Below are 19,782 nucleotides of genomic sequence, written 5' to 3'. Positions count from 1 at the left end.
ACACACTCTGTATATCTTATCTGTATTTATTTTTTTCCATTACAAGTACTTACTTTTTGAATATTATTTATGGTCACAGGTAAATATAATTTATATTATGGTTACCTACTTTTACTATATTACTTTAATTACATATTTAATTAAATTTTAACGTCACTTACTTACACTGCAATATTGTTTTTTTTGTACTATGGCAACAGCACTTTACAATACCTTTATTTGCGCCATTTAACATCCAGTCTACCCTCTTCTCATTGTCTATCGTGTGCCTGTATGTTTGTGTGTTTACTTGTTTGTTTGTTTTGCTTTTGTTGTAGAAAATTCTGCTGTAACAAGGGAATTTCCCCGCTGTGGGATGAATAAAGTATTATCTAATTTAATCTATCGAACACATTTGATTTTTGTCTGAACGTCCGGACGGGCAAAAGACTGACTTGGACTGAGTTTAATGAACTTACACTAAACGATGGAGACGATCCCCCCCTCCAACACTTGGAAAGTAGTCTGAGACAGTGGAGTCGTTTGGTGTATGGTCGGCATAAAGTCAGTGTAAAAAGAGCTTGTTAAGTCTGACAGTTGAGCCGTGGCATAAAGAAAATAAGTGAACAGTTTGAGATTATTATGATTGTGAAAAATGAATATGTCTATGTATATATGCATAGTTTGTCCACCAGAGGACGCTCTACAACGTCCCTGTTAGTGATGGCGTGCTATAGTCTGCTCCACCAGAGCGGAGCTCTACAACGTCCCTGTTTGTGATGGGTTGCATAGTCTGTCCACCGAGGACTCTCTAACACTCCTGTTAGTGATTCGTTGCATAGTCCTGTCCACCAGAGGACGCTCTACTAACAATGTCCCTTTTAGTGATGGCGTTGCATAGTCTGTCCACCAGAGGACGCTCTAACAACGTCCCTGTTGAGCTTGCAGATGTCCCCAGGTGCTTACAACGGCAGTCTGGGTCTCTTCCACGAGGACGCTACTACAACGTCCCTGGTTAGTGATGGCGTTGCATAGTTCTGTCCACCAGAGGTAGCTCAACAACGTCCGTTTAGTGATTGGCGTTTCATGTCTGTCCACCATATGACGCTCGACCACGTCCCTGTTATTGATTGGCGTTGCCTAGTCTGTCCACCAGAGGACGCTCTACAACGTCCCTGTTGGCAACACTGCTTTTTTTTCACTTTGTTTTTGTTCAAAGGACTTTAAGTTTCATATCTTAAGTTTGTATTTTTGTACATTTTATTTATCAGGACTTTAATATATTTTAATGTTCTGTTGTGACAATGAAACAAATTATTATATTAATTTAGTGAGAACTTATAAATAACTACAGATAACTAATATTAGGGAAATCTGTTTATGTTTTGTTGTGCATATCTAGATTATTTAAAAAATATATATATATATCGGCTGATATATTGGATTTTTAAATAATCAAATATTTGTATTGGTCTCGGCCTTAAAAACCTTTTATCGGTCAGTCTCTAGTTTTAAAGTTAAATGTGTTGTGTGTTGTGTGCAGAGCGTCAGTCGGAGCTGCCCACTCAGAGTAAAGCCAGCTTCCCCAGCATCCTGAACGACCCCGATCCAGACTCCTCCAACTCGGGATTTGACAGCTCCGTGGCCAATCAGATCATCGAGTCGCTGGTCACAGGGCCCCGCCCCCCACTGGAGAGTGAGTGGGTTTAATACTGATGTTGGTTTAAATGTGTACAAAACAGAACAGAGTTGCATATGCAGGACGTTTCCACTCAAATCAGAACCTGCGTTTCAACTAAAACTTCGTCTGTGGTAGCTCAGGTGGCATAGAAATGCTCAGATTACTATTCTATTTAAAATGATTTTTTGGAAAATTTTAGGCCTTTATTGACAGCTGAAGACATGGAAGAGGATAATGCAGAAAAGGCCGCAGGGCGGAGTTGAACCGGCGGCTTTAAAGTGAATAATAAACCGTGGTAATGACGTCACACGCTGTTTTGCAATCAAATTGGTATATTGAATTGATTTGAGACATTTTAAGGTGTTTCCATTCATTTTCACTGAACAACATTCATGTCTACCAGCACATTATCAATATGGGACAATTTGTAATAGTTGTAAAACAATGATGCTATCAACACATCGCTATGACGATGCAGAAGCAACTTGTCTTTTATTGTCCCTCTGGCACCGCTGCGAAACTCTTTCTTTGAGACATGTCTCGCTGTTTGAGCACCTTCCATTTACTCCGCAGGACGTACCACAGCTTGTCCTAACTTTTGTCGGCTGTTTCCGTCCAGAGTTCCTGGTAAATTAAATTCAGAAAGTATCTACTTCCACTTTCACCTGTCTTTGTTGACACCGCCATGTGTGCAGACAGAGGAAATACTGGGTGGAAATTAGGGATGAGCAGAGTACTCTGCTGAAACGAGTATCCGGTACGGATAAAGCACTTTTGCCGAGTACAAGTATTATACGAGTAATATGAGTCAATATCCGTACTCTGATTGAATAAAACTCCTCAACTGGCCGCGCAGCGTTCTGTGATAATCACAGCACCCCCCTGCCTACAAACCCGCTCAGATCAATCACACACACAGAACAAGGAGAACTGCGCTCCCTCGGACTCTCTCTCTCTCTCTCTCTCTCTCTCTCTCTGGTCTGTGGATCTGTTTCGTTAACGTTTAGGGTTTCTTCAGCTTCAGGTTTGTTTTTAACTTCGGTTTGTAGTCCTTACATAGTAACCAGTAGATTTCTGGTGAACGTGGGGTTTGTAGTCCTTACATCGTAACCAGTAGATTTCTGGTGACGTGGGTTTGTAGTCCTACATAGTAACCAGTAGATTCTGGTGAACGGGGGTTTGTAGTCCTTACTAGTAACCAGTGATTTCTGGTGAACGTGGGTTTGTAGTCCTTACATAGAACCGTAGATTCTGAACGGGGGTTTGTAGTATTACATAGTAACCATGTAGATTTCTGGTGAACGTGGGTTTCAGACGTGCTGCTTGGTTTAAATGCAACTCCCATTGCATCTCTGCCATCGGAGATTTTTTTTTTTTTTAAACTGCAGCTTCCCCCCCGTCCCCTCTCTCATCTTTCTCTCTCTCTACACACACACACACACACACACACAACACATACTGGTGTGGAATAAAAAATTAAAAATTAAAAAAGAACCAAAAACAAAAAAAAATCACACTGATCAAAAAATAAAAGTAAAAAAAGAAAGTTATACTGAGTATAAAATCTTTTGTTCATTACATTTTACTTCATAATTGCAACCGCATGTGTTGTATTTATTTTTGCAAAATGTTCTGTTTAGTTTGTTTGTTACCATGACAACACCATTGATCTGAAGCTTGATGCTGTCATGTAAAAGAACCTGTAGTGAGACTTGTTTTGTTTGCATGTGTCTCCCTTTTTACCCATAAGGCGTGAGTTCGGGGGTTCTTATGCTGGTTCGGATTGTGTTCTTAAATAAAGTAATCGTTGCTGTTAGAGGACGGGGAGGCATTTCAGGCGTCTTGTGATAAAGTGTTATACATTTCTGTTTTGCCACACAATCGCAGACGACAAGAAAAGATGCATTCTTTTCATATTTTTCGTGTGATCACAAGAAAGAAATTGGTTTTAAGGTGCCGATATAACAGGTTTTTTTCCAGAAATCCCAAAATAATTCAGGCAAAAATCTCACTTGTATCTCTTCTTTAAGTCGGAAAAATCAGTTAAATCTAACACGCGACCCGTGACCAAAGATACTGTTTCTAATTCCACTCTCCCCGGCCCCGGGAGCGTGTCAGGCCTGTGAAGAGAATTGAACATAGCGTCGAACAAAAATCGGAACTCCCAACCCGTCACGTGACGCTTCCGACCCAAAAATATCTCACGGAGAAAGGGGGTTTATTTACCTGATATATTACTTCTGGCCTTTTGTCAGTCGCATCACAACCCCGCAAATCTGATCCATTTAGTCCAGATAACATTAAGAAAGTCTAGAAGACTGAATGATTAAATGGATGTAATACCGTTCCAGTTAACGATCAGTCCATCGAGGATCTCTGAGGAGCTTATGAGTGAGATTGGAGGGGGTATCTGGGGAGCTATGCGTGAGGACTGGAGGAGGGATCTAGGGGAGCATGAGTGAGGATGGAGGAGGGACTATGGGGAAGCTTGAATGAGGATGTAGGAGAGGATCTCTGGGGACATTGAGTGAGGATGGAGGAGGATCTCTGAGGAGCTAGGAGAGGATGGAGGAACGGGATCTCTGGGGAGCATGAGTGAGGACGGAGGAGGAGGGATTCTGGGGAGGAATATGAGTAAGGATGGAGGTGGGGTCTTCTGAGGAGCTGTGAGTGAGGATGGAGAAGAAGGGATATTGAGGGGGGTGGGTGTACCGTGAGGAGGCGGAGGGATATCTGGGAGCCTGTGAGTGAGAGGAGAGGGATATCTGGGGAGCAGCTGGAGTGAGGGATGGAGGAGGGATATCTGAGAGCTGTGAGAGTGACTGATTACAAAGAGGGGTCTTTCCTGGAGAGCCATGCAGTGCTAACTCCGCCCAAACAGCTGACGAATGCACATGACTTCAGAGGAAAGATGGTTCTTATCCCTCAAAAAACACATTTCCCAGTTTCCCTCCTACTCCCCTGCTTCCTCAGGACAGGATAGTCCCAGGAACCCGGGGAGGCGGAACCGTTGGCGTATCCTGGGTCATATTACACATCCTTACGTAAGACCCACCCGCTGTAAGACTTTTTAGATCAAAGGGAGCAAAAACAAGCGAGTGTTCAAGGAGACATTAAAGTAAAAAAAAAATGGTCTTGTTCGATGAGAGAAGCTGTAAAAACAGGTAAAAATTAATTTTCTCCACCTCATCTTTAGCACTTTGGTTTTCAACGTTGGAAACAATAATTTGTGCTCACAGGAAAAAAATTCTTGTTATGTTCAGGCTTTCATTTTGCTGTGATTTCAAAGAAAAACAATGCGTTACTCTAACTTCATTATGTCTTCTCTGGGCTGTCCGTGTGTTAACCTCTCCTTCCCCCACCCCCTCTGGAAATAGCTGTTTACTGTCTTTCCCTGAAAGCAAAGAATTGAGATCATTTTTAGTATTACATAATAGGAGACCAGAAGAATAGGAAAACAGCTTAAAAGGCAGTTTGAAAGGAAGCATGACAAAAAGACCAATTTTGCACTAAACATTAAAGGGCTCTAAGTGATTTCACAGGTTTTTAGGCTACAACATTTTTGTCACACACATCGAACTCTCCTCACTAGCTGCTAGCCTGCCTGTCCCAAAAACCACACTGTAAAAACATCTCACTATCTGCTAGCTGCCTGTCCCCAGAAACACACTGTAAAAAACAGTCACTATAGGCTAGCGCCTGTCCCCGAACACACTGTAAAAAACATCTCATATACGCTGGCTGCCTGTCCTCGGACCACACTAGTAAAAACCCATCTACGGCAGCTGCCACTGTCCCCAGAACACACGTTACAAAAAACATCTCACTATCTGCTAGCTGCCTGTCCCCTTAAACACACTGTAAAAACAACTACTCACTATCTGCTAGCTGCCTCCTGTCCCCAGAACACACTGTAAAAAAACATCCTCCTCACTATCTGCTAGAGCTGCCTGTCCTTGAACACCCTTGTAAAAACATCTCCTAACTATTGCTAGCTGCCTGTCCCCAGAAACAGACGCCACCCCCCCACTTGTTTGACAATACTAAGAATGTCAAAAAAAGTGAATCTCCCAGCATCGCTTAGAGCCTGTAAATCAAAATCACTCTTTTCTTTTGTTTTATTTCTCCTTTTTCCTCTGAAGCACTTTTGAAGCTTATCTAATCCTATCTGACATGAAAGTAAATAAATTAAAATCTGGAGAAAAGAATTACAGTAAATGAAAGAAGAAGAAACACTTGAGGATGTTTATGGTCCGCGGTAAACTCACACGCCGTCATGTGGGACCCTTTCAGAGTTCTGCGTGGGGTTGAACGTGTATCTTTGCATCGCCAAACGCTGGGAGGGGTGGGGCGGGTATCCGGAGGGTCAGTCGCAAAACTCTTTGTTACTTGTGTGTTGTGCGGGGGGGGATGAGCGAGGAGGAAGGGACGGAGAGTGACGGCGAGTAGCAAATCTAAAGTCATAGTGAGAGAAAACAAATTTCTCAAACCGTTCTGACCACTGTTTGTGTGGTTGTGTGTGTGTGTGGGTGTGTGTTGTGTGTGTGTGTGTGTCCGTCTGTCTCCCCTGTTCTTTATAACCTCTCTGAACTCATTGTTTATGGAGAAGGAGAACCAGGAGATGAGTTGGGGGGAAAATGCAACGCTACCACGCCACGGTGGAGAACTTGCGTCACCCGCGACATATAGTTACAATTCGCGAGAGGTGAGGTCAGGCAAAGGCTGTAGACGCAGAGGGTCTGCAGGGGGGAGCCGTCGATTTCTACGTACACATAACACAGCCTTTACCGTCAAAACACTTCTAAATCATTGAAAACTGGGATCAAAGTGTCTATATTGCCTTAACCCGTGTGTTGTCCTTCCCGGGTCAAAAAAGATTAACACTTATTTTTGTCTCTTATCTTTTTTTCAACTTGACATTTTTCAAGCATTATTTAGGGATTTTTATTTCACTAACACCACGTACTACCATAGTTTTACACTACTTTATGGAATTCATGGTCAATACCCATCATTTAAACCGAATATACCTAATATTAGAGCTAATAAAGCAGAAAGTAATAATTTTTATGACTAATAGTTAAGATCAGGGTATGTGAGGGATGCTGATTTGAAACCATTTCAGTTTACACCCAAAATTCAATGGGAAAGTGTATTGTATTTGCAAAGAATTGCGTTGGAAATCATCCTTTTGTATGTGGTCATTGGGTAAAAAAGAAAACCCATTTTCTTTTCTTTTAAGAATATTTTGGGCTTTCTGCTTAAATGGAAAGGACAGCTAGGTGAGGAAAGGGGGAGACATGCAGGCGTCGGACTCTAACCCTGAAAATCTGTTGTCAAGGAACAACCTATTACTATATGTGACTGCTTACCACAGAACCAATCATCCACAAGAATGACATATTCGATATAGACATTATAGTGTTACATTAACAGAAAAACAACATATCCAGAGCAAAAGCTCGATCTCGCCTGTGACTCACAATCCTAGCCGAAATGGCAGGTTGGAAACTCCATTAAAAAAAACAATACTATTAGGCTGTGTCGAGCCATATGGCGGGCTGTGGCCAGTGGTAGAACGGTCCAATTTGGAGGTTGGGTTCTGTCCCTGGGCCCTGCAACCAGGTCAAAAAGTGTCATTGGGCAAGACAACGGAACCCCGAGTTTCCCCCGATGCTGCGCCATCGGAGGTGAAGGTTTTGTGAGTGTTATCTGTGAGCAGGTGGCACCTTGACAGCAGCCTCGGCCACAGTGTGAAGAATGTGTGTGGAATGGTGAAGGTTTCCTGTATGATGTAAAAGAGCTTTGAGTAGTCGTTAAGACTAGAAAGAGAAAAGCGCTATAAATACAGTACATTAAATACAGCACAAATATCTCACATGTAAATCCGTAACTAAGTGTTAATTTCACTCAATAGAGTTGGGGTGGTTAGGAGAAATGGAAAAGAGAACCAAGCGTTTTCGTGTAGTTTTATTTTGTTCGTCGTCTTGAATGAAAGGTATTTTACAATGCTAAAATTACGTGTATTTACATGGAGTCTGGTGGGTTCAGTTAGGAAAACATTGCGATGTTTTATGTTTAAAAAAAAGGATTTTACTCTTTACAAAAAAGGGTCACTTCCCTTAGAAATCCTTACATCATTTTTGGGGTGGTCAGACACTTAGAATAATAATCTGAGTCAGGTAAGCTGCAAAACGAGCACTTTGTGAAGGTAAATAATAAATCACATCAGTCCCCAAAAATGTTGACAGCATTCACACACAGATTCAACAGGCTGAATAGGTAGGTGTCCAGTATGTTAAGTAACACACTACGGTATTTAACTACACAACAGCACACAGATCAACTACCAGGGCGGGGACTTAACTATACCGCTGACAAGCCTCTCTCAAGCAACCCATCTGTGCACTTGTTCCCCCAGCTCGCCATCGGCTTTTAGAAGTACTTTTATGCCCCCCCAGTAGTGAGGAACTCTACTCTGGAGTCGAATGCCGATTTGAGTTGCGCATGCTAAGAGTTTTAAACGGGTTACTTCATAAATGTCAGACTGAAATAAGTGAAATCCATGAAATACTAAGTTTGTCATTCCAAACAATAACCGAGATGGAATCATTTCAGACCGTTTAAGCTATCTCCTGCTGACTGAAGTTCAAAACGCATTCAAATGACAGGCCTTTGTGGTGTTGATTGCGGGCTGTAGCTAAGATAGCAGTAATTTAAAAAATTCAAAAAAAAGGTCTTCGTGTTAGCATTTTGGAGGCTACTTCAGACATTACAAATCTCTGTTAGGCAACTTGGAGGCTAACTTCAGAAGTTACCAGAAGTTCTCTCGTTTAGCATCTTGAGTGCACTCCAGACATTACAGAAGTCTCTCGTTTTAGCATCTTATATGCTACTTGTCGCAAGCGGACGCTCGGCCCCACTCATATCTTCACTCGACTCACAGCGGGAGTGGACAGTACCTTTTGCCAGTCCCTCACTCACCCAAACTGCTTTCTGCTGATCAACGCTCTTTGCAAAACAATTAAACAATTTCATTGAATTTAAGGTGTAAATTGAATGGTTTTAAATTGCTCCTGACCAAACTAGTAAATTGAAATATTGACATGAATTGATGCATATTAGGTCTGAGCTTGAGCCTTTTTATTCCTCGTGCCGTGGAGATTGTCAACATGTTGACGGTTGTTTTGAAGTTTAACATGTGTTTGTTCCTGCATGCCTGAAGTCACGGACTAATTTTATCACAATTCTTTAATATCTTTGTATTCTTTTTACCAACTTTGCGGAATGGGTTGGGTGAGCTGGAGTTGTGTTGTTTTCGTCAGTGCTGTTTTGGTTGTGTAGAATTTTTAAAACGAGTTTGGACTCCAGATGGAGGTGGAGCTTTGGGCTGTGTGTGTGTGGTGCTGTGTGTGTGTGTGTGTGTGGGTGTGTGTGTGTGTGTGTGTGTGTGGGGTGTGTGTGTGGTGTGGTGGTGTGTGTGGTGTGGTGTGGTGTGGTGCGCGAGCTGTGCGCGACTAGAAACAATCCTTCTGTGGACTGAAAAGTGGACTATGGACCTGAAACCGTGTGTCCGTGTTTGAACAGTGTTATTTAAAAAGGCAACAAAACCAGGTCTGTAGTAAATTCGGTCTTTGTTGGCCTGCAGCTCCCCTTTTTTTTTAAAAAAAATCTTGAGATTTGTTACAGACGGTGGCTCTCAGGCGGATTTTGACAGGAATGTGCTTCATGTTTCTCACTCAGACGTCTAACCTCTGACTTACGCAATCCCACTCTGGCCTCTGAAAAAGTGGAAAGTTGGGGCAACAAATTCATAAAGCCTAACAAATGTAATATCAGAAGGATCCTTGTGTTCGAGCGGTGTGTAGTGGCTGGTGTGTGGTGTGTTGTGTGTTGGTGTGTGGTGTGTTGTGTGTGTGTGTGTGTGTGTGTGTGAGAGAGACACACACACACACACACACACACATGAAGAAAGAAAACATAGCCTACATAAATAGATACTGCTACATAGTACTGTAAATGTACACAACATCATTTCAAACACAATGCAGGCACACACAAACCACACACAGTCAGTAATATGAACGAAATAACTAGCCTACTAAACAAATATGGATGTACAGGTTTAGACACATGCAGAACATACACAAGCAGATACATTAATTATGAAATAAATAATAGCTACATAAACAAAATATATACAAAAATAGCTGTAGCATAAGAAAAAAAGGTAAAGGACTAAAAGTTGCTCAATCACCGTTTGAGTAATTTCCACCTCTGCTCTTATCATTCTCCAGGAGCGAAGATAATTTCCAACGGGATAATACAGCTTTTAATTGGCAGCGCAAAACACCGGAAGTACATCGCAAGTGATTATGGGTAAAACAAGTTTGTTTGTTTAGACGAGGAAGGATAGCGTTTTTTTGTTGTCAGTTTTGTTTACAAACGTAGATTGAGATCCTCTGAATCGTACATATATGAAAACAAGTTAACTGCTACTATTATCGTTAAAGGGTAGTTTTTGTGAAAACAGAGTCCGAATTTGTGCGGGAAAGTAAAACCCGGAGAGTACGAAACTACGATATGGCCCTAATGCCCCGTTTCGGCAAGAGCCACAAGTACCGAATTTAAAACGGCGATTGCAGCAGAGCAGTGTGTATAGTACGTGATAACGACTTCAACAGACGAATCGTTAAGCTCGGTCGATGTTTCCCGGTGTGTACGACCGTATTGGAGCCACTGAACCGGGCAGTGAGAGATTAGTGAGCGGACTCTTCCGTTTTGACATGGACTACGCCGGTTTTTGTCAGCTAGCGTTAGTGCTAGGCTAAGCTAACTGCTGCAACGGGTGATGAATTGAGGACTGTTGTTGTTTTCAGCTCCATGAATGGATTAACTTGGCGCAGGTATATCAGAGGTTATGACAGGTTAGTTGTAGTTATCGAAGAAATTGAGGATGAATCACACAGAGCTGAGATAACCGCCCAACCATTTGACGCTCGCGCGAAGAGCTGTCCAACCTGCCTGGGCATCCTCTCGGGAGGATGATGCAACATTTCTTCTTGATTGTTTTTTTGAGTTTTATTGATGCCGACTTCAACGGAAACTTAAAATCAACAAAAACTATGTGATACTTAAACAATTGGGGGGGGACACCAGGACTCCTCCCCAATACGATATCATCACGATACTTGTGCCAGATCGATAGTATTGCGATTCAAAACTATGCATAACTATTCGGCCATATTATTGCAAGTAGAAACTTTTGTCCAACTCAAAATGTTTTCGAATTTCAAATGACATCCCCAAAAGAAACTTTGTCAACATGGTTTTTTAACCTCATGTTGTCATTGGCCCCAGGACCTTGGGTCAATGGACCCGTTTTTTCCGATATCAGTGTTCTTTTTAATTACCCAAATAGACGATGATTCCACAAAACGGCTCGTGGCAAGTGAGAAATATATACTTTCATTACTTGGGGTGTCTATTCAATTTTATAGCTGCCTAAAAAAAAATGAAGTGTTGTGAAATAGTATTAAGTAAAAGTTGACGATTCAGTCTTGATTATGCATCAACATACATCCTTTAATTTTAGTCTAAATAATTCCTAATTTCAGCTTTTCTAACTAAACATTAGGTATAATTACTATAAAGGTTTTATTGACCTAAATTCCAAAAATAACTGTAAAAACTAGTTAAAAAAAGTTAGTCATATTGCGCCCCAACGTGAATAAAAACATTGTAATTAAAAAAAGGTTCAACAAAAGTGTTGATGTCAATTTTGTCAAAATGGACAAACTGACCAACACAAAATATATATATAGAATATAAATAATAGATCCATACCTTGGGGCCTGTGTATCGATACAGTACTGCACTGATGAAAATAGTGCGATACTCTGCTGCATCATTTTTTTCCCCCCGCTCCTAGCAACAAGAACTGTGTCTTACAGGCATGCACCAACACCTTCGGGGTCTTCAACACTTCCATCACTACTGTCGGAAGGGGAGGGCAATTCGGGTGGGCTCGGTGCTGGTGATGCTGCTGCAGAAGCCGCACATGCTGCCCAGCTCCCCGCAGCGGCTCCCGCCCGTACTGCTCTGGGAGATGTACCGCACCGAGCCGCTGGCTGCCAACCTTCGCCGCCGTGTTCGCCACATGCTGAACCTCACCGCTGGGGAGGGAACCGGAGAAGATGCTGTCTGGTGTGTGGGTTGTGGTTTTTAGGGTTAGGGGGGTGTGTGTGTGTGTGTGTTGGTAGGTAGGTGTGTGTGTGTGTAGTTGTGGTGTATGGTAGTAGGTGTGTGTGTGTGTGTGGTCTGGGGGGTTGTGTGTGTGTCCGGTAGGAGGTGGGTGTGTAGGTTCAATCATAGCATAACCCTTCACCTACCAGAGTGGCTTGGGGTACTTCGAATAAAATCTCTCTTAAGGCAAATCACTGCATGAAATCCAAAACCATGGGGGGGATATTTTAATTCCCAAAGGCAAGGGAACTTTATTCAAGAGGCCATAGTATCCTGATCCAATAATAAACTGGCTTTAAAAATCAAAATAGCCTGCTCTATGGGAATTGTAAACATGGGGTGGTGTGGAATTTTTATGAACCGGTTTTTTAAGGAAATGTATTAATTTCTGATACAGTATCATTCAAAAGAAGAATTGGTGTCCTTAAAGGGTTGGATTTGCTGATTCTTTTGAATTACAAGGGGGGGCATTAAGATCAATTTCCATAAGATGTTTGTATTCCTCTTTGTATACAACTTTAGCATGGGGTTTGTAAATTATTCGAGCGAAGGTATATGGCTCTGAGTGGCGTAATTCTGCCACCAGGGCTGAAATTTCGGGGAAAGAGACGTCAGATATGAGCGGGAACACTAAGGTCTATATAAAGAGACTTAGATACAGTATTAGGGAAACTAATTCTCTATAAAAGCGACCTTAGATAAAGTATAGGGGACCACTAATGTTTATATAAAAGAGACTTCGATACAGTATTAGGGGACCACTAAGGTCTATACTAAAAGAGAGGGTCTTCAGAACATTAGGGGACCACTAAGGTCTATATAAAAAGAGACTTCAGATACCGAATTAGGGGACACTAAAAGTCTATATAAAAGAGATTCAGATTACAGTATAGGGGACCACTTAAGGTCTATATAAAAGAGATTCGATACAGTATTAGGGACCACTAAGGTCTATATAAAGAGACTTCAGATACCAGTATTAGGGGACCACTAGGTCTATATTAAAAGAGACTTCAGATTACAGTATTAGGGGACCACTAAGGTTTATATAAAAGAGAGGACTTCAGATACAGTATTAGGGACCACTAAAGGTTATATAAAAGAATCCAAAGGCACCATGTCATGGGGTTTTGAAGTAGTTTAATGCGTTTAAATTTTTTATTTGAAAAAGCTGGTTATTATTAATTATATATTAGTTAAAAATAATAATTAGTTTACTACTCCCTTTTATCCTCTTTGAAGTCAAAAACTTTAGATAGGCTCATAAACATATTGAGGGGCATCCACTTAGATACATAGCTTTTAATGTCATTCAACTTACCAATGGAGTCCACAAATGAACAAAATTTATCCACTGGCTCATAAAATTCGCCGTGAACAAAAACTAATGAGTATAACAAATAAATATAAACTGAGATACTGAGTTTTACTTAGTAAGTTCACACTAAAACATGCACACTAAAACAGAATTATGACAGCAGCCATAATATCAATTATTGAACAGTTGAATGGCGGGCAAAAAAAAAGCCGTTCCACGCGTTCCAGGGCGGAATTCTAACACATTAAGTCTGTTTTGGGTCGTCCTTTGTCTTTCTGCAGGCTTCCTGCTCCAAGCACAAGCCCGAGAAGTTCTTTTCCTGTCCCAGTGATGCTGGCGCTACAAGGGATCTCTTTAAGAAAGACGCCCAGACAGTGATCCTGCATGGACGTCCGGCAACAATGCCGCAGTAATAGAAACAGCGGGCTGCAGCTGGATTTAGAAGGTTAGGATACACACCAAAACAACAGGCTCACAGGACTATGTAGCCTCAAATATATGGTTTGTTACAATTGTCCTAGTCTATATCGAAGGCTTTTCATTCACGGAATTGTTCATCTTGCTGGAATGTCTGTCCCTGTCCTACTGTCTCGTGTTGGCGCCTTAAAATGCGGCTGATTATGAGGACTATGGTTACTTGCTCCTCAGATCTCCTGCAGGGTAAATCCAGACATCTAGCTAGACTATCTGGCCTTTTTGCCGCCTTTTTGTAGCCTCTTTGCCACCTTTCGTCGCCTTTCGACTGTATTTTTTTTTTTTTTTTCTGTTACCATCTTCTGTCTTTGTGTTTTTGTTGCATTTTTTATCGCATTTTTGACGCCATTTCGCCACCGATTTGAGCCGGGTCCTACCAGACTTGGGTCCACTGGCATGGTCCGACCAGACTCTGGTCCATGGCCTGGTCCTAGCAGAATTATGGTCAACGGACTGGTCCTAGCAGACATGGGTCCAAATGGCCTGGTTCTACCAGACTCTGGTCCCACTGGCATGGTCCATAGGCAGACTCTTGTCCACTGGCCGGTCCTAGCAGACTTGGTCCACAGGCTGGTCCTAAAAGACACGGTCCACTGGCATGGGGACTACCGACTTTGGTAAACTGGCCTGAGTCATACCAGACTTGGTCCACTGGCTGGTCATAGCAGACTCTGGTCCATGGCCGGTCTGCCGACTCTGGGTCCACTGGCCTGGTCCCTACCAGACTCTGGTCCAATGGCCTGGTCCTACAGACTCGGGTCCACTGTGCATGGTCTACCCCCACAGATTGGTCACCCAGACTCTGGTCCACTAGCAACGGTCCGTACACGACTTGTCATTAACCAGGTCAGTACCAGACTCTGCTCAATTAGCCCGGTCCTAGCCAGACTCTGTCTGCCAGCCGGTCCTACCAGGACTGGTCAATTACCCGGGGTCCTACCAGGACCGGTCCATTAGCCCGGTCATACAGACTCCGGTCCGCTAGACCGGTTCCTACCAGACGGGAACGATTGGAATATATCGCGAACCCGACGGAGTACTGAAAAGACACATGAAATTGATGTGAAAGCACGTAGGGAGGGCGGGCCAGGTTAGGCTCACCCATGGTTGTTGATGTTCAAATGAAGTAACGCATACCAAGACCAAACTTAGGATAATATCTGATAATGTTGTAGTTTCTCTTCCTGTTTTTCATTTACTCCACACACTCTGTATATCTTATCTGTATTTATTTTTTTCCATTACAAGTACTTACTTTTTTAGCAGGTTAGCATACACACAAAACAACAGTGCTCACAGGACCTCTGTATCCTCAAATATATAAGGTTGTTACATTTGTCCTAGTCTATATCGACGGCTTTTCATTCACGGAATTGTTCATCTTAGCTGGATGTCTGTCCCTGTCCTCTGTCTCTGTGTTGGCGCTCTAACCTGCGGCTGATTTCTGAGGACTATGGTTACTTGCTCCTCAGATCTCTGCAGGGTAAATCCAGACATCTAGCTAGACTATCTGGCCTTTTTGCCGCCTTTTTGTAGCCTCTTTGCCACCTTTCGTCGCCTTTTCGGATTTATCTGTTCCCATCTTCTGTCTTTGTGTTTTTGTTGCATTTTTATCGCCTTTTTGACGCCTTTTCGCCACCTATTTGAGCCTGGTCCTACCAGACTCTGGTCCACTGGCCTGGTCCTACCAGACTCTGGTCCACTGGCCTGGTCCTAGCAGACTCTGGTCCACTGGCCCTGAGTTCTAGCAGACACGGTCCACTGGCCTGGTCCTACCAGATCTGGTCCACTGGCTGGTCCTAGCAGAATCTTGTCCACTGGCCTGGCTAGCAGACTTGGTCCATTGGCCTGGTCTAACAGACACTGGTCCATGGCCTGGTCCTACCAGACTTTGGTCCACTGGCCTGGTTCCCTACCAGACTATGGTCCACTGGCCTGGTCTACCAGACTCTGGTCCCTGGCCTGGTCCTACCAGCTCTGGTCCACTGCTGGTCCTAGCGGACTTGGTCCACTGGCCTGGTACCTAGCAGACCTATGGTACATGGGCCTGGTCCTAGCAGACTATGGTCCACTGCCGTCCGACCAGACTCTGGTCCACTGGCACTGGTCCTACAGACTCTGGACCACTGGCTGGTCTAGCAGACTCTGGGTCCACTGGCCTGGTCCTAGCAGACTCTGGTCAACCGCCCCGGTCCGTACAAGACTCTGCTAAATAGCCCGGTCCTCCAGACTCTGGTTCTGCCAGCGGGTCCTACCAGATGGTCAATTAGCCGGGTCCCTACCAGACTCGGTCCATTTAGGCCGGCACTACCAGATCCGGTCCGCTAGCCGTTCCTACCAGACGGTAAAGGATTGGATATACGCGAACCCAGATCGAGTACTGAAGAACATGAAAAAATTGAGTGAAAGCACGTAGGAGGCGGAGCCAGGTTAGCTCACCCATTGGTTGTTGAGGTTCACATGCATTTAACGTTCCACTACCAGGACTTCAAATTAGCATAATATCGGATAAGGGTAGTTTCTATTCCTGTTTTCATGTACTGGCCAAACACTCTGTATATCTTATCTGTATGTATTTTTTTCATTACAAGACGTACTTTGAATATTATTTTGGTCACAGGTAAACTATAATTATATTATGGTACCTACTTTGTTACTATATTACTTTAATTACATATTAATAAATTTTAACGTCATTACGTACACTGCAATATTGTTTTTTTTGTACTATGGCAACAGCACTGTACAATACCTTTATTGCGCCATTTAAATCCGTATACCTCTTCTCATTGTCTATCGTGTGCCTGTTGTTTGTGTGTTTATTGTTTGTTTGATTTTTGCTTTGTTGTAGAAAAGTCTGCTGTACAAGGAATTTCCCCGCTGTGGGATGATAACGGATTATCTAATTTAATCTTTATTATATCGAAACATTGAGTTGTCTGAAACGGCCGGACGGGCAAAAGACTGACTTGGACTGAGTTTAATGAACGTTACACCTAAACGATGGAGACGATCCCCCCCTCCAACGCTTGGAAAGGGAAAGTAGTCTGAGACAGTGGAAGCGTTGGTGTATGGTCGGCATAAAGCAGTGTAAAAAGAGCCTTGTTAGTCAATGACAGTTGAAGCCGTGGCACATAAAGAAAATAGTGAACAGTTTGAGATATTATGATTTGTGACAAATGAATATGTATATGTATATAGGCCATAGTTTGTCACCAGAGGAAGCTATACACGTCCCTGTTAGTGATGGCGTTGCATAGTCTGGTCCACCAGAGGATTGCTCTACAACGTCCCTGTTAGTGTGGAGTTGCCATAGTATGTCACCAGAGGACGCTCTACAACAGTCCCTGTTAGTGATGGCTGTTGCATAGTCTGTCACCAGAGGACGCTAGACAATGTCCCTGTTAGTGATGGCGTTGAATAGTCTGTCCACCAGAGGACGCCTCGACAAGGTCCATGTTAGTGATGGCGTTGCATAGATGTCCACAGGAGGACGCTCTACCAGTCCCCTTAGTGATGGCGTTGGCCTAGTCTTGTCCACGAGAGCTCTACAAGTCCCTGTTAGTTTGATGGCGTTGCATAGTCTGTCCACCAGAGGAAGCTCTACACCGTCCATGTTAGTCACTGACCTGGCGTTGGCATAGTATGTCCACAAGAGGACGCCTCTACACACGTCCCTGTTGCAACACTGCTTTTTTTTCACTTTGTTTTTGTGCAAAGGACTTTCAGATTTAATATCTTAAGTTTTGGGTTTTTTAAAAAAATTTTTTTTTGTTTTTTTAAAAAACATTTTTTTTTTATTATCGGACTTTAATATATTTTATGTGCTGTTGTGACAATGAAACCAATATTATTATATTAATTAGTGAGAACTTATAAAATAACTACAGATAACTAATATTAGGAAATCTGTTATGTTTTGTGTGCATTATCTAGATTATTAAAAAAATATATTATATCATCGGCGGATATATTGGATTTTAAATAATCAAATTATTTGTTATTGGTCTCGGCCTTCTTAAAAACCTTTTATCGGTCAGTCTCTGTTTTAAAAAAAAAAAGTTAAAGGTTGTCTGTGTGTGCGGCAAGGAGGTCGTCGGAGCTGCCCACTCGAGTGAGTAAAGCCAGTATTCCCACAGCATCCGAAACGACCCCCGATTCAACCCTCCAACCGTGGATTTGACAGCTCCGTGGCAATCAGTCATCGAGTCCTGGTCACAGGGCCCCGCCCCCCACTGGAAGAGTGGTGGTTAATACTGATGTTGGTTTAATGTGTACAAAACAGATACGAGTTGAATATGCAGGACGGTTCCATCAAATCAGAACCTGCGTTTCAACTAAAAACTTCTCTGGGTTAGCTCCAGGTGGATAGAATGCTCAGATTACTATTCTATTAAAATGATTTTTGGAAAATTTTAGCCGTTTATTGACAGGAAGACATGGCAAGAGGATAAATGAGGGAAAGGGCCGCCAGGGCGGAGTTTGAACCGGCCGGCTGTAAAGTGAATAATAAAAGTGGTGGTAAGAAGCTTCACCACGCTGTTTTGCAATCAAATTGGTATATTTGAATTGATTTGAGGACATTTTAAAGGTGTTCCATTCCATTTTGACACGATGAACAAACATTCATGTCTACCAGACATATCAATATGGGACAATTTAATAGTTGAAAAAACAATGATTGCATCAACCATCGCTATGACGATGCAGAAGCAACTTGATCTTTATTGCCTCTGGCAGCACCGTGCCGAAACTCTTATTGGAGGAACATGTCTCGCTGTTGAGCACCTTCCATTTACTCCGCAGGAAGTACCACAGCTTGTCCTAACTTTGGTCGGCTGTTTTCCGTCCAGAGGTCCTGGTAATTAAATTCAGGAAAGATATCTACTTCCACTTTCACTGTCTTTGGTTGACACCGCCATGTGTGCCAGACAGAGGAAATTAGGGTGAAATAGGGAGAGCAGAAGACCTCGCTGGAAACGAGTTCCGGTACGGATAAAGCACTTTGTCCGGTACAAGATATATACGAGTAATATGAGTCAAATATCCGTACCTGATTTGAATTAAAAACCCTAAACTGGCCGCCGCAGCGGTTCTGCTGATATCCAGCAGCACCCCCCTGCCTACAAACCGCTCAGACAATCATCACACACACAGAAACAAGGGAACTGCGCTCCCTCGGACTCTGCTACTCTCTCTCTCTCTCTCTCTCTATGGTCTGTGGGAATCTGTTTTCGTTAACGTTTAGGGTTTCTTCAGCTTCAGGTTTGTTTTTAACTTCGGTTTGTAGTCCATAATAGTAACCAGTAGATTTCTGGTGAAAGTGGGGGTTGTAGTCCTACATCGTAACCAGTAGATTTCTGGTGACGTGGTGGTTTTTAGTCCTACATAGTACCAGAGATTCTGGTGAACGGGGGTTGTAGTCCTACCATAGTAACACAGTGATTTCTGGTGAACGTGGGGTTTGTAGTCTTACCTAGTAACCAGTAGATTTCTGGTGAACGGTGGGGTTTGTAGTAATTACATAGTAACCAGTAGATTTGGTGAACGTGGGTTTCAGACGTGCTGCTTGGTTTAAATGCAACTCCCTTGCACTCTGCCATCGGAGATTTTTTTTTTTTTAACTGTCAGCTTCCCCCCCGTCCCCTCTCTCATCTTTCTCTTCCTCTACACACACACACACACACACACAAACACATACCTGGTGTGGAATTAAAAAATTAAAAAAAAATTAAAAAAGAACCAAAAACAAAAAAAAATCACACTGATCCTAAAAAATAAAAGTTAAAAAAAGAAAGTTATACTGAGTAAAAACTCTGTGTCATACAATTGTTACTCATAATTGCACCGCATGTGTGTATTATTTTTGCAAAATGTTCTGTTTAGTTTGTTTGTACCATGACAACACCATTGATTGAAGCTTGATGCATGGCATGTAAATAGTTTTCTAATCAGCAATAATTAACAATTTTGATCACCATATCAAATGCATGCTTTAAAAGATAACATACCGGTTAAGCCCCGCACATTTCATACAAACCAGACACACGTCCGGTGTTAAATCTGACCACTTCCGGTTAGGACA

At 42.6% G+C, this 19,782-nt stretch overlaps 1 protein-coding gene across 1 annotated transcript in view; it reads left to right on the top strand.

Moving 5' to 3' along the window:
• The window catches only part of cnot11 (CCR4-NOT transcription complex, subunit 11), a 35,361-nt gene that overhangs the window by 10,491 nt on the left and 5,088 nt on the right, over positions 1-19,782 (top strand). The window contains exon 5 of the mRNA XM_032511189.1: positions 1,523-1,675. Within this exon, the coding sequence (XP_032367080.1) occupies positions 1,523-1,675 (153 nt within the window). The remainder of the gene's footprint in view (positions 1-1,522; positions 1,676-19,782) is intronic.

This window comes from Etheostoma spectabile, unplaced genomic scaffold (genome assembly GCF_008692095.1).
Source record: "Etheostoma spectabile isolate EspeVRDwgs_2016 unplaced genomic scaffold, UIUC_Espe_1.0 scaffold333, whole genome shotgun sequence".
Lineage (NCBI taxonomy): Eukaryota > Metazoa > Chordata > Actinopteri > Perciformes > Percidae > Etheostoma > Etheostoma spectabile.
This window is presented reverse-complemented; position numbering and strand designations above follow the sequence as displayed.